Here is a 14,395-nt window from a genome sequence, read left to right on the forward strand (position 1 = left end):
ATATATACATAGCTCCTGAACTTCTCTAAAGCCACAAAATCTTGTGGTTAGGCAGTCTTGCATTCCTGATTGTGATTTATTTTGGCAGAATTTTCTTACTTGTAACCCAGTGGCACTTTTTCAGGTGGATTAAGAAATTATCACCATTGCAGACTGGCTTCTACCCATAATATAATGGAGTTGTGGGAAGGGTTGATTGCACTTTTACTTCCTAGAGCTTTGTCTTTCTTATAGAAGCTAGAAGACTTTTATTACATTTCTGCACAACATTAGCTGCTAAAAATTACAAACTTCAACTTGAAAGTCTGTGGGGAAAATCCATAGGATTGAGTTAAATGTTGCAATTATTTCTTCCCGCTCTTAAAAATCTAGACCTGGACTTCATTATTATGAAGAGAGAGAGTGAATGAGTTTATTGGAATTACCTGTATTTTTATCAATGCTTTTCTCACATAAAATAAAGTTTTCTACTGGTATCCATATCTATCTTTGGGAGGCTTCCTATCCGCCTACATTCTGAGGCAGCGTAATGTAGAATCTAAATGTGACTTAATTGGTTCAATTTACTGTATATTTTTATACCCAGTGAGTCTCGTATCTTGATGAGCCCAGATGTAGTTTGGCTAGTGGTTTACAACTGCACATTGCTTGCATTTTATTATTTTTACAAAGCAAGTGTCTATCAATCATACAGATAAATTAGAAAAAAATTGTACAAACATAACACATCGGAAAAATTTTTGCTGTGTGCTATGTAATTATTAACCTGATTTTTGCCATTGTAAAAAGCCGCGAATAGCAGATAGCATGGATGAAGTTAAATGCTTTTATATTAGATGCATTTTGCTTATACAGAACTCTATAGGTATGGCCGTACAATATAATTGAAGCTTTGTCAGCTCCGTAGCCTAGCAACAGATAATACTGTTAGGTTACTGAATTGCTCCTGGTTGACAAGTAGGGAGTATTTTTGTGTTTATCATGTTTGCTAATGATGGGATCCTTTCCAAAAGGCTTGTCTTAATCTTAATTAGAGTTTATCAGCAGAGGTCTGCATGACATTGCACAGACACTGATTTCATAAATAATAAAAAGTGCAAGTGAAAATTTGGCAGAAGGGGAAGATATTTAAGGCCACTGATTCTTGGTAAGAGGAGCATGAATTTCCAAAATGTAATCATGTTTGAACTGTGACTCTCTTCTTTATTATCAAAACTTGCAGTACACTTCAGTGCAGTTTTGACAGCAATTATGAGTCAAATTTATAAGTTTCCTGTTAGGAACCAGATCTGTTTGTACAAGAATCTTGATCATAAACATTACTAAGAACAGTAAGTCCCTCAGTATTTTTTTTTTCCAGAACCATCAGGTTCTTAGTAGTCATTTCTTTCTATGGAACTTTAATTTCTTTTTCCTTTATTTGGGGAAGGCAAAAGAGAGCAGGGAGTGGGAGAAAAAGGAGTTACTGTGTTTGCAGTGCCAGAAGCAGACAAAGAGAATCCCAAAATAACCTTTCCATTTGGTGGATGCTATGGAGGTATCAGATAGCTGTTTCAGTGCCTGATGTCATTTGATAAAGAATCCATGCCAATGCAGTAGGAATGTGATTTTTTTTTTTTTGCTACAGTTTGCACAATATGATAGTATTCGTCTTGCCTAACTTTCTACTGTCAATTATTTTCTATCATTCCAATCCTAACTAGTAAATGTGTAAAGCTAAGAAAACAATACAGTATTAAGAGTGGCATTTCAGGTCTGAGAGGGAATCTAACTAGCCTTCTATCTTATGCTGTTGTCGGAGAGTTGCGCGATTTGTACATTATCCAGGTTCTTTCCTTCTCTTTCCTTCTCCCACTCTGGCCACCTTTGGGGTCATGTCAGTGCTCATTAGCACCTTCTCCAGATGTCTGGAAAGGAAGGGAGGAAAGGAGCACTTCAAAGTCTTCTTTTTCAGATATTGATTCCTTAGGCTTCTATCAACCATCAACACACTGACTTGCCTGAACACTTGGTTGGAACACAGTCAGTCCATCCAGAAGTTGGGTTTAGTACTCAATTTGGATATTATACATCACAGGGATTAAGCACAATCTCTGGCCAGAGACTCCTGTTTTTATGTGGCATTTTGTGGTTTCAGAAGAAATAGTAATGCATGTACAAGCGGTGTCAGACTAGAGTGAGTATTACAGACCAAGTTGTCATTAATTTAACCCAGGTGTTAAGAGAACTGACTGATTGTAGGTCAGTGAGGACAGTCCTCTGTGCTTTGCAAATATTTTTCTGGTCTTTTTACATTGCAGCCTTTTCTGTAAGGCCCTACATATTTGGAAACATTCATACAAGTGTGCCCAACCTCTTGAATAGCAATTCAGATGAATGCCATGTTTACAGATTACCTGTTCAAAGAAGAATACAAGCTTAGCAGTGAAGGACTTGAGCTCTACTCCCAGTTTTTCCACCTCCCTTCTGTGTGACCTTGGGCAATCACTTAGATTCATTCCCTGTTCAAATTTCCCCTTCACTGGGAGTCCTATGAAAGAAGGGTTCCCAAATTCATGGAGGGGCTCAGCTGCCTCTTTGTGCCTTTCTTTGGAAATAGGTGTGTCCTACACTAGTGTACAGCTTTGCCCATGGCATAAACAATACCATTTACCCTGATTGCACACAGTTTGGGGCATTCAGCCACTAGATTCTTGGCAGGATTGCTTGGAGTATGAGGCATCCAGCCTGTGCTCGTGGCAACCACTCTCTTCTTGCCACAGCCATCACCTGTCTGTCCACTTGTAAAACTGATCCTCTCTCTATTTTCTTTTCCCTTTAGCAGAACTCATGGGAATTTCTTATTAGAGAAAAATGAGATACAAACAGTCAGTTATATACAGTTAAATAAATGGCCATATGTAAATCTTCATCGTTCAGTCATCTTTGCACAAAAGTGGCCAGACACCTGGTGTCGAATAGGTCAGTGGAATTTATTGGATGCTTACTGTGTGCAGAGCACTGTACCAAACACTTGAGAGAGAAGGTATAAGAGTAGAGCTGAAAAAGGGGGGCTGTAAGAATGTGGGTGAAGGAAGAAGAGAAAAATAATGGGTAAATAAAGGGGAAGAGGGAGAGAATGGAAAAGAGAATGGAGCGTAGACAAAAAGAGGGCACTAGCTGGGGTGAAAGGAAGCTCTTATGCTTTTACTGCTCTGCTATACTCTTCTGCTGCTTCTGCCTGGAGAGAGGGGATGGCTCTATGGAAGTGCAGCCCCAGCCAGACCAGTTCACCCAGGACCACTGCTACCATTTCTGACCCAGGCTGCTGGCAGTCCTATACTTGTGTGGTCCTGAGCCTTGCAAGGTGGCCACAGCATCCTCTCCTGTTTCCGTATTGGCAGAGCCTGGTTGTGACAGTGTTCAGGCTTCCATTGGAGACGAATGATAGAGCATCTGTCACTTGGGAAGTACATTTTCCAGAATCAGCTGAGAAGCAGAGCCAGTCACAAGCCAAGTGGAGCTCTTTAAATGCCAGAGAAGGACGGTATCTCCCTCCCTATTGATGAACCTCCTCAATGGCTGAGATGAGGGCACATTTCAGCCAACCCCTTTATTCTTTACGTTCTTTGAGACATAAAACACAGGGTGGAGGAGGACAAATTCTGGATTTGGGGGACTGTCCTTCCTACTGTGTGACTCCTGGCCACCTTAATTTGAATGGAAGAATTTTGAACTAGTCTGATTTGTCTTGTGGAAAGTCCTCCCTTTTGCTCCATACTTCTTACCACAGTGAGAATACCTGCAATTGTCTGAAACCTATGTCTCCTAGGGTCAGATCACTTAAAGCAGCTGTGGGCAGTGTATTGACTCACTTTAACAAGAAATTTAGAAATAGTGTACGTTAAAAAATGTACCATTCTGAGTGGGCCAAAAAGCAAAACAAAACTGAAGTATCTCCTTCCTCCTCTTCTCCTCTCTGCACCCCCTACTCAATGCACACTTTATATTTCATCCCACTGGAAATACAGAGCATAAGGGGAAGCAGGAATAGAATAGCTCTGGCTAAAACTGGTTTGAGTCAGTATGCACACTGGGCAAAGGAGGCAGGCACAAATTCCACTCTTGTTCATACTTCTGGTTTAAGCATTTGGTTATGAACTCTCTTAAAGTTCTTAGCAGCAATACTGCCACCTACTTGTTTCCTTTAAAGTATGAAACTTTAAAGTAAGGACTTAAAACATTTCTCCACCTCTAACACATAACAAATATAAAATGAATTGTTTTTAAACCCCATCTTTTAACTTTGAAACTGTTAGACCATGTTGAGTTCTGGCATCTGAGCTTCTTTTTCTGAGGGAAACCCCTGTCAGTGATGGTCTTTTGTGTGCTCCTTTTTGAAAACTAATAGACTGGTTTGGTTAATTGTCCAAGATTTCTCTAAAACAATGTCCTAATTCTTCCATTTAGTGGTGGCATATCATACACTGTTATCTCTTCTACCAGATTTTTGCAATAAGTTGTTTTCAAACTATAATCTCTGGGAGGGGGAACAAATGAAGTGTAGTTGAAAAGGCAGTTATGCTGAAAGATAAACACAGCAATATCACTTATTGAAACTGGTCCAATTTTGGCATGCTTAATGAGTACGACACATAGCTTTTGATATATATATATATATATATATATACAATGAGAAAAAATATCTATAGTATATGAAGTATACAACATTATTTCAGGCATAACTATACTGGATATGTATCTAGGCCTGAGAGTGTAGATAACAAAATATAAGTGCTTTGTCTGTCTAAACATGTTTAATAAATGAGCATTCACTATCACATTCCAATACAGCAGTAGATTTACTTGCATAGTTAATTTTCTTTTTAATGCATTCCACGTGACCATTGGAAGCATAGAGCTAGAGTGTATCTTACTGTTTAAGGAAAGGGTTTTTTTTTCTTTTAAACAAACCTTTATTTAAATAAGCCTTTTTGAAACATCTTCAATATATCTTCTTTACAGGAAGTTCAGTTAGTGTAAGCAGAGATAAGTAGCCATGTTAGAAAGAGTATTACATAAGGAAATATCTTTCCCTCTCTCTGGTGCCATCTTTCACTGAAACTCCTTATGAGGACATCCTTTGTCTAATTGTTATAAGAGTTTGCTTGAGCTAATATTATGACACTGACATCATCAAAGTAAATTCCATTTGGGGGAAAAAATTAGTGAAAAATATGTTCACTGCTCCCACTCTGACTTCCAGAAAGATATAGATAACAGAAGAGAGCCATCAAAATGGATGTGTATGCTTCTGTAGTGTAACTCTTCCTTTGTAGACAGAAAGGTGAATTGCAGTGAGAAAAGTAAAAGAGCAAAACCACACATAGTTTAAACTGTTTGCTCTCTCCTTTATTTCCTAGCCTGCTAGGACCAAAACAAAAACAGATTTTAAAAACAAAGCTTCCCTAAGTTACTGTCTACAAGTACTCAAACCATTGTAAAAAACACTCAGGGGACCTTGAGATGATACTGAAGTTAATATGTATCTTTTTTTTTCTAAATGCTGGAGAATTCCATTGTCAATTACATTTTTTTTTTCTTTTTTAAACAGGGGGTCAACTTTGGTGCACAACGACCAAGGCCATCTCTGAGGGTGAAGAGCTAATTGCCTTTGTGGTGGATTTTGACTCAAGGCTACAAGCTGCCAGTCAGATGAGTCTCACAGAGGGGATGTATCCTGCTCGTCTGCTGGACTCGATTCAACTGCTCCCTCAACAAGCTGCTATGGCATCTATCTTGCCTACAGCTATTGTAAATAGTAAGTACCGATTCTCTTTACATGCTTTTTGGGGTATCTGTGTTGGGCATTTGTGTATGTGGGTGGGTGTGTTTTTTTTCCACTCATAAACTATCAAAAGCCACTGTGTGGGCCTACCCAGAAAAAATGAAATAGATGTTTGAGAAATTTTCTGAGTTATTTGTTCCAAGTAACAACTCAGTCAGTTCTGGTCATATCCCTTAGTGTACTTTTTTTGTTTGTCCTGAATTATCTAGTTGGGTTGTCTGCGTGGAACAAATCATCCAGATAATTGCTCAACCCGGGACTTCACTAGGCCCAGACATACTCAGCCAAAAACCCAGGAGCCGATTGCTGTATTCAGTTTGTGGATAAAAATGCCCTTCTGCTTTGCAGTCTTCTCTCTGCTTCTCTTAGCCTTTGGTTGTTTCTCTGTTCCTTAGCATCTCAAGCATCTTAGCTGCCAGAGGACAAATCAGCATGGTCTATGGAAAGATCACTGGCCTGGGAGTCAGAAGACCTAGGTTCAATCTTGGCTCTGCCAACCGGTTGCTCTGTGACTTCTCTGTGCCTCAGGTTCCTCTCTCCCACAGCCTCTGTGTCACTTTTACACTTGGATTTGCACTTCTCCTTCAGCCCCACAGCACTTATATAAATATCTGTAATTTATTTATTCATATTACTGTGTCTCTTCCCTCTAGGCTGCAAGCTTGTTGTGAGCAGGGAACATGTCTAACAACTCTGTTATACTGTACTCTCCCAAGCACTTAGTACAGTGCTTTGCACACAGTAAGCACGCTATAAATACAATTGATTGACCGTGTGCCCTGGCTGTATGAGTACCAGGCAGTGTTCAGCAATGACCTCTAACCTGCCAGCAGGAGAAAATGAGGGAACTTTCTCTAATAATGTTGGTATTTGTTAAGCGCTTACTATGTGCAGAGCACTGTTCTAAGCGCTGGGGTAAACACAGGGAAATCAGGTTATCCCACGTGGGGCTCACAGTCTTAATCCCCATTTTACAGATGAGGGAACTGAGGCACAGAGAAGTTAAGTGACTTGCCCACAGTCACACAGCTGACAAGTGGCAGAGCTGGGATTCGAACTCATGAGCCCTGACTCCAAAGCCCGTGCTCTTTCCACTGCGCCACGCTGCTTCTCTGAAACCACTTTTGGAGAAACATAATAATGTTGGTATTTGTTAAGCGCTTACTATGTGCAGAGCAGTGTTCTAAGCTCTGGGGTAGATACAGGGCAATCAGGTTGTCCCACGTGAAGCTCACAGTCTTATTCCCCATTTTACAAATGAGGTAACTGAGGCACAGAGAAGTGAAGTGACTTGCCCACAGTCACACAGCTGCCAAGTGGCAGAGCCGGGATTCAAACCCATGAAGATCCCCATTTAGACATCCAGTGACCCCGGTTGCTTCAGTCTGCAGAGTTAAGTGAGGCAGACCAGAACTGCTCTACTGCTTCTGGGATCCACATTTCAAAACTGCAACTAAGTGCTCTTCTATTTCTTTGCAGAAGACATATTCCCTTGCAAGTCCTGTGGTATTTGGTATAGAAGTGAGCGGAATCTGCAAGCACACCTCATGTATTACTGCAGCGGGAGACAGCGAGAAGGGGCCCAACTGTCCGAAGAGAATGAAGATGGCGCACATCAGATATCCAGTGTCTGCCCCTTCCCACAGTGCACCAAAAGCTTTTCTAATGCAAGAGCTCTGGAAATGCACCTCAATTCCCACAGTGGTAAGTGCTGGGCCCTGGGAATAGCACCAGCTCAGAAACATCATTTTAGCACTTGTAGATAATAAGGCATCCTCTAGAACACCTTGCTTGTAGTAATAAGGAGCACACTATTCTGCCCCTGTTTTCTACTTCTGTATCGATACTACCTGAAAATCCTATGTCATTATTTGGTAAATAAAAAAAAAAATGGTAATGGTGTGTTTCCAGTTTGCCTTGCCATGTATGGTGTAGAATTGTCATAAACCCTAGGATAAGTATATAATAAATGTAGGGTGTTCTGTAGCAAGATTGCCTAGTGACATTCCATTTCCTCACTTGGATTTGGAAAGTGCATTCAGCCCATAGCAGAGGTATATCCCCTAAATTTAATGGGGACAAAACAGCAACTGTCAATTTGTTGTTGTTGTTGTTCTCCATTTAAAAGTACAAGCTATAAAATCCAGAACTTGCTAGCCTTTTTGGCTTCCAAAGTACCTGCTACATACTGCTAGTGGAGGCAAGTTTTCCTGTCACATCACCATTTAGGTGATGTCTACAGTTTAGGGTGAGCTCAGTGGGGCATTTATAAAGCCTTCCAGAGGAAAAGGAGTCTTTTGTGGAGTGTAACCATGGCCACATCCAAACAGCGCCTCAAGGTTTAGCTGCTACCAGGTATCTGCACAAAATGGCCCTCTCCTCCCTTCGGCCCCACCATGAATGGGACACAGTAAAGTCCAAACTGTGACTTCACTTCCCCAGATAGAATAAGCTGGTTGTAGGCCCACTACTTATCTGTGAACCCAGGGCCATTTTGATGATCTTTTGAGTAGGTGACCCTGAAGAGAGCATTATCCCATGGGCAGAGCCACTGGCCTTTATTCAGTTGTGACAGCACTTGTTGTGGCTCAGTGGAAAGAGCATGGGCTTTGGAGTCAGAGGTCATGAGTTCAAATCCCAGCTCTGCCAATGGTCAGCTGTGTGACTGTGGGAAAGTCACTTAACTTCTCTGTGCCTCAGTTACCTCATCTGTAAAATGGGGATGAAAACTGTGAGCCCCACGTGGGACAACCTGATTCCCCTGTGTCTACCCCAGCACTTAGAACAGTGCTCTGCACATAGTAAGCCCTTAACAAATACCAACATTATTATTATTATTATTAATTGGGGATTCAGTGTGCAGTTACAGCTCATTGTTGGAAATGCAATGGGCCCTATCCCCTCATGGTGAGTGAGCAGAGGAAAATCCCATAGGACATCTTCATTAGTCTGTAGGAAGAAAGATTTTTTTTAATAGTACACTCTTTTGAGCGCTCTTTCACCATAGGGCAATTAAATTTTAATGCTGATATTTTCTTACAGCATTCTCAAAGTTTACCTTAGCTTATGCACTTTCCTTTCCCCCTGCCCTTGAAATGTTCTGACTGACTTGAATAAGTGATTAAAACCTATTTCAAATTGTCACTAAATAAAGGCTGATCTCTAGTGCATTAGCACAAGGTGTGAAATGTAACACTTTGAAAATAACATATTTACATATATGCTTATAGGAAAAGAACAAATCTAAAATATTTTAGCATTTATATGTGCTCATGGAAATCTAGGGTGGTTTTTAAATAGATTTATATTTCTTTGATCATCATTTCTCATGGGAAACTACTTCATTTAATGTTTTTTTTAATGAAATCACAAAGAGCTTAAATTGGGAAATACAAGTACAGTGTCTGTCTTAGGGGAGTCACCATGAGGTGGATTCAAATGTTTTTTTCTAACATGCGATTACATTCAATTAAACATTTGCAACCCCAAATTTTTTTTTAAATTACCCTTAGTACTAATGTATTTATAGCCCACAAAAAGCCATATGAATCATAGCTGGTGAGGCAGGCTGTCTTGTCTCTCCTAGGCTGGACCGCAGTGACATTCCTCTCACCTATGCCAGCTAAAGATCCCAAAGCTTAGTCCGAGGGCCTTGGAGAGCACCCATTCACACCAGGATAAAGTGAGGCAACCAGCCCAGAGTCCATGTCTAGGTCTCAGAAGGTTCACCAGGAAGCAGATAGTTCAACCATCTCTAGCCAAAGCTGAAAAGTGTCCTGGATAACTCAGCATGGTATAATGGATAGAGCCTGGGAGTAAGGAGGTCATGGGTTCATATTCCGGCTCTGCCACTTGTCTGGTGTGTGACCTTGGGCAAGTCACTTCATTTCTCTGGGCCTCAGTTACCTCATCTGTAAAATGGGGATTGAGACAGTGAGCCTCATGTGCAGCAAGGACTGTGTCCAACCCAACCCATTTATTGCCATTGTTCTTGTCTGTCCGTCTCCCCCGATTAGACTGTAAGCCCGTCAAACGGCAGGGACTGTCTCTATCTGTTGCCGACTTGTTCATCCCAAGCGCTTAGTACAGTGCTCTGCACATAGTAAGTGCTCAATAAATACTATTGAATGAATGAATGAATGAATACCCCAGTGCTTAGTATAGTGCCTGGCACATAGTAAGTGCTTAACAAATGCCATAATTATTATTATTATTATTGGTATTACCATCTCCGATCAGGAGCCAGTCTCAGGACCACCTGCACTGTAACAGTGGGAGCCTAATGTCCTAGTGAACAGCTTGCCAACAGGGGGTGCCTGGGACAAAGGGCAGCAGGTTAAGGCAAACTTTCTGGTGTGACTGAATCATAGAGACTTTGAGCTTGCTTCTCTTTGAAGATCTGCTGCCTTGGACAGCAGAGTCCCTGTTAGATAGAACATAAATTTCACTGAGCCTCATCTGTGATCCCCTGCCTGCTAACGTCAGTCACTGGGAATCCACTCCCACCAGGTGCGGAGGCTTTCCCCAGGGAATCAGTAATTCATCACCACAGCCTCGGGGACTTAAGAAACCTCTCATGACAGTTCTTTATCCGGGGTCTCACTATGGGCAGCAAAAGCAAGCAGTGCTCAGAGTCCTTTCTCTGTGTTTCCCTCAGGAGTGAAAGTGGAAGAATTTCTTCCGGCTGGCGCCAGTCTAAAGTGCACCATTTGCAACTACACTGCGGACTCCGTGATTAACTTCCATCAACACCTGTTCTCCCATCTCACTCAAGCTGCCTTCCGCTGCAGTCACTGCCATTTTGGCTTCCAGACTCAGAGGGAACTCTTACAGCACCAAGAGCTTCATGGAGCTGGCAGCAAAGTTCCCAGGGAGAGTGACCTGGAGCCCTCTCCCAGCGGCAACGAAGACATGTTACAGCATGCTCCAGACTTGGGGAACCGAAACGAACTGCCTCCGAGCCAGAAGGCCGCCCAGGCTAAAGATGCGAATTCAGACTCAGAGCTTGACAAGTGTGAAAAGAAGACCCCGCTTTTTCTCCCAAGCCAGAGGCCAGAAATCCAGCCGACGGCAAACAAGCAGAGCTTCTCCTATACTAAAATCAAGTCTGAGCCCTCTAGTCCAAGGCTCGCTTCCTCTCCTGTTCAGCCCAGCGTCGGTCCTTCTTTTCCCATGGGCCCGTTCCTCTCTCAGTTTACTTTTCCCCAGGATATCACAGTGGTTCCTCAGGCCTCAGAAATCTTAGCCAAGATGTCCGAACTGGTGCACCGGAGACTGAGGCATGGGAGCAGTAGTTATCCTCCTGTCATTTACAGTCCCCTGGTGCCTAAGGGGGCCACCTGTTTTGAGTGTAACATAACGTTCAACAATTTGGACAACTACTTGGTCCACAAGAAACACTACTGCAGCAGCCGGTGGCAGCAAATTACAAAGTCCCCCGAGTTCCCTGGGATTTCTGAGAAGCTGCCCGAGGCAGGAAGCCCCAACAATGGTCAGAGCTCGATCAACCTCCTCAATGCACCGCCGCACCTTTCTGACCCCGAGAACCAGCTTCTCCAGACACCCTGCATCAATTCCTCGACCGTCTTAGATCTGATCGGGCCCAACGGCAAGAGTCACGACAAGGACTTCCCCAGCCAGTCCAAGAAACTGTCTTCTTCAAACGGCAATGATGACAAGACGACCGGCAAGGCCGCCGAGGTGAAGAACACTGCTGGGGCTTTAGGAGAAGGAGAGAGCGATCCGAACAAGACCACCTGCGAAGCCTGCAACATCACCTTCAGTCGTCATGAAACATACATGGTCCACAAGCAGTACTACTGCGCCACCCGCCACGACCCTCCCCTGAAGCGATCGGCCTCCAGCAAAGTGCCTGCCATGCAGCGAACGATGCGCACACGCAAACGGAGAAAGATGTATGAGATGTGCCTCCCAGAACAGGAGCAGAGACCCCAGCTGGTTCAACAACGTTTCCTTGATGTCGCTCACCTCGGCAACCCTTGTACGTCCACTCAAGAGCCCACGGAAGGTCTTGGGGAATGCTACCATCCCCGGGGGGAGATCTTCCCAGGAATGGTCTCCAAGCACCTAGAGGCATCGCTGTCTATCAACAAATGCATGCCAGTCTCCAAAGGAGACAGCTCCCAGTCTACCATTTCCTGCCTGGAGATGGATGCCCCGATAGATCTCAGCAAAAAGTGTCTGTCACAATCCGAGCGGACATCTGCGTCTCCCAAGAGGCTGCTAGACTACCATGAGTGCACCGTCTGCAAGATCAGCTTTAATAAAGTGGAAAACTACCTGGCCCACAAGCAGAATTTTTGCCCCGTCACAGCACATCAGCGCAGTGACCTGAGTCAGCTCGACGGCAAAGGATTCCCGAATCCAGAGAGCGAACGAAACAGCCCTGATGCCAGCTACGAGCGAAGCATTATCAAATGTGAGAAAAATGGGAACTTAAAGCAACCATCTCCCAATGGAAACGTATTTTCCTCCCACTTAGCAACTCTCCAAGGACTTAAAGTCTTTAGTGAAGCCGCCCAACTCATTGCTACAAAAGAAGAAAACAAACATTTGTTCCTTCCTCAATGCCTTTATCCCGGAGCAATAAAGAAAGCAAAAGGAGCAGACCAGCTTTCACCCTATTACGGAATAAAGCCGAGCGATTACATTTCTGGCTCTCTTGTCATTCACAACACTGATGTGGATCAAAGCACAACGGCCGGAAGCGAATCTCCAAAAGGCCAGATCTCCTCCAATGGGTGTGTTGTGCAGAAGAAAGAATCTCTGCCGCTGTTGCCCAAAAATAGAGGCATGGTCATAGTGAATGGTGGACTGAAACAAGAAGAGAGGCCTGCAACAAACCCCCAACAGGAGAACATTTCCCAGAATCCTCAGCATGAAGATGGGCACAAGTCTCCCTCATGGATCTCTGAGAATCCATTAGCTGCCAATGAAAATGTCTCTCCAGGAATTCCTTCCGCAGAGGAACAGTTGTCTAGTATAGCAAAAGGTGTGAATGGGTCTACACAGGCTCCCACCAGTGGGAAATATTGTCGCCTTTGTGACATCCAGTTCAACAATCTGTCAAACTTTATAACTCACAAGAAGTTTTATTGCTCATCACATGCAGCAGAACATGTCAAATGAAAAAAAAAAAAAGGTAATCTTTGGTACCAATGTTTAGTATATTGTTCCATGCAGTCCAAGGAAAACTGTTTGAATTACACCTTGGGCAGTCAGTAAGCAATTCATTATTGCTGAGTTGAAGCCTGAAGGTGTAGTTTTGTGACAGTCCATTAGTAAAGTGTATTATTGGTGCCATTTTCAAAAAAAAAAAAATTAATTTATTTTACCAGCAGTATTCATAGCTGTGGTTATGTTATTTTTTATTTAAAAACTTTATATTAAAGTCATTTGTAATGTTATTGTATAGTTATTGTGTAGCACATATGGTTTGCACTGTATAGTAGATTTTAAAGAAAATAGTCACAAACAATACAGAAAAGCATTTTAGAACTAGCTTCAAAAGCACTTGTGTATCCTGATTATTTTTTCTTATAAGCTGTTGCAGATATACGTATGTGCTAAAATATAACTTGCAAAGGTTTTTCAAATACACCTACCGTAAAGTCCGCCTTAAGCTTTCAATTGTTGGATGATCAGGCTCTGTTTGCACTTTATATTTTAGCAGATACAGTTCCTTAGTCATTAGGCTTTGCATTTGTATGTAGCGGGTATGTTCCTGTCCACTTTCTTAATCTTAAACATGTATGTTAAATGAAGATGGCAATTTTTTTCTTGTATAGTACTTGTATTTTCTTTCGCTGATGCATCTGTCTCAGTTTTTAAAACCTTTGCTGTTAAATGCAATACTTTATAAAGAATGAACGAAATTACTGGAAGCAGTATTGTAATAAGTAATGTGGTCTTATCAATCTGTTTTATCTTTTGAAAGGCACAGTCTAAACCTAAACCTTAAACTCAATGCTGCAAGTATGAATTTAATTCATATAGAAGATCTATTTAAATAGAAGAGTAGCAATACTGCACCTGGTGATCACAATGATAATGTTCTACTTCTGATAGAAATGATTTCTCAACAAATGTTGTTACTATGCATGTATATGGATGGAATAAAATTCCAGATCGTTGGAGAAGCTTGGTGGTACAATTTTTTTTTTCCAAAGGGGAAGTAGTTGGGAATCCTAAAGAACATGATTGGGAATAGGCCAGCATGTGAGATTTCAAATGCTCTGTCCTTGCAGTCCTAACAGTGATAAATGGCAGCATCTTGGGTACACCCATCTGATGCCCCAGAACAAGATTCCCATTACCCCACACTGACATCTGCTCTAGAGCCATATGGAAACTCCATATGGAAACTCCTTTGCTTTAGGCAAACAGTCTTTGTAAGTGGTATGGGAGATCCAAGACTGAAACCTACAGGTCTTTCATTCCAGCAAAGAGGGTAAGAGAGAAGCTTGGGAGAACCAAAGCATTCTTCCAGATAGGAGCAGAGAAGATGGACAGCAAAGATGCATTCAGTCAACCAGTCAATCATATTTA

General features: G+C 42.2%; 1 protein-coding gene across 2 annotated transcripts in view; it reads left to right on the forward strand.

The window, feature by feature from the left end:
• Window positions 1-13,986, forward strand: part of ZFPM2 (zinc finger protein, FOG family member 2) — a 513,000-nt gene extending 499,014 nt beyond the window's left edge. For both annotated transcript variants that reach the window (XM_029063879.1, XM_029063881.1), the window contains 3 exons: window positions 5,594-5,800; window positions 7,307-7,531; window positions 10,485-13,986. In XM_029063879.1, the coding sequence (XP_028919712.1) occupies window positions 5,594-5,800; window positions 7,307-7,531; window positions 10,485-12,976 (2,924 nt within the window). In that variant the 3' untranslated portion in view covers window positions 12,977-13,986. The remainder of the gene's footprint in view (window positions 1-5,593; window positions 5,801-7,306; window positions 7,532-10,484) is intronic.
• Window positions 13,987-14,395: the final 409 nt, after the last annotated feature.

This window comes from Ornithorhynchus anatinus, chromosome 4, assembly GCF_004115215.2.
Source record: "Ornithorhynchus anatinus isolate Pmale09 chromosome 4, mOrnAna1.pri.v4, whole genome shotgun sequence".
NCBI lineage: Eukaryota > Metazoa > Chordata > Mammalia > Monotremata > Ornithorhynchidae > Ornithorhynchus > Ornithorhynchus anatinus.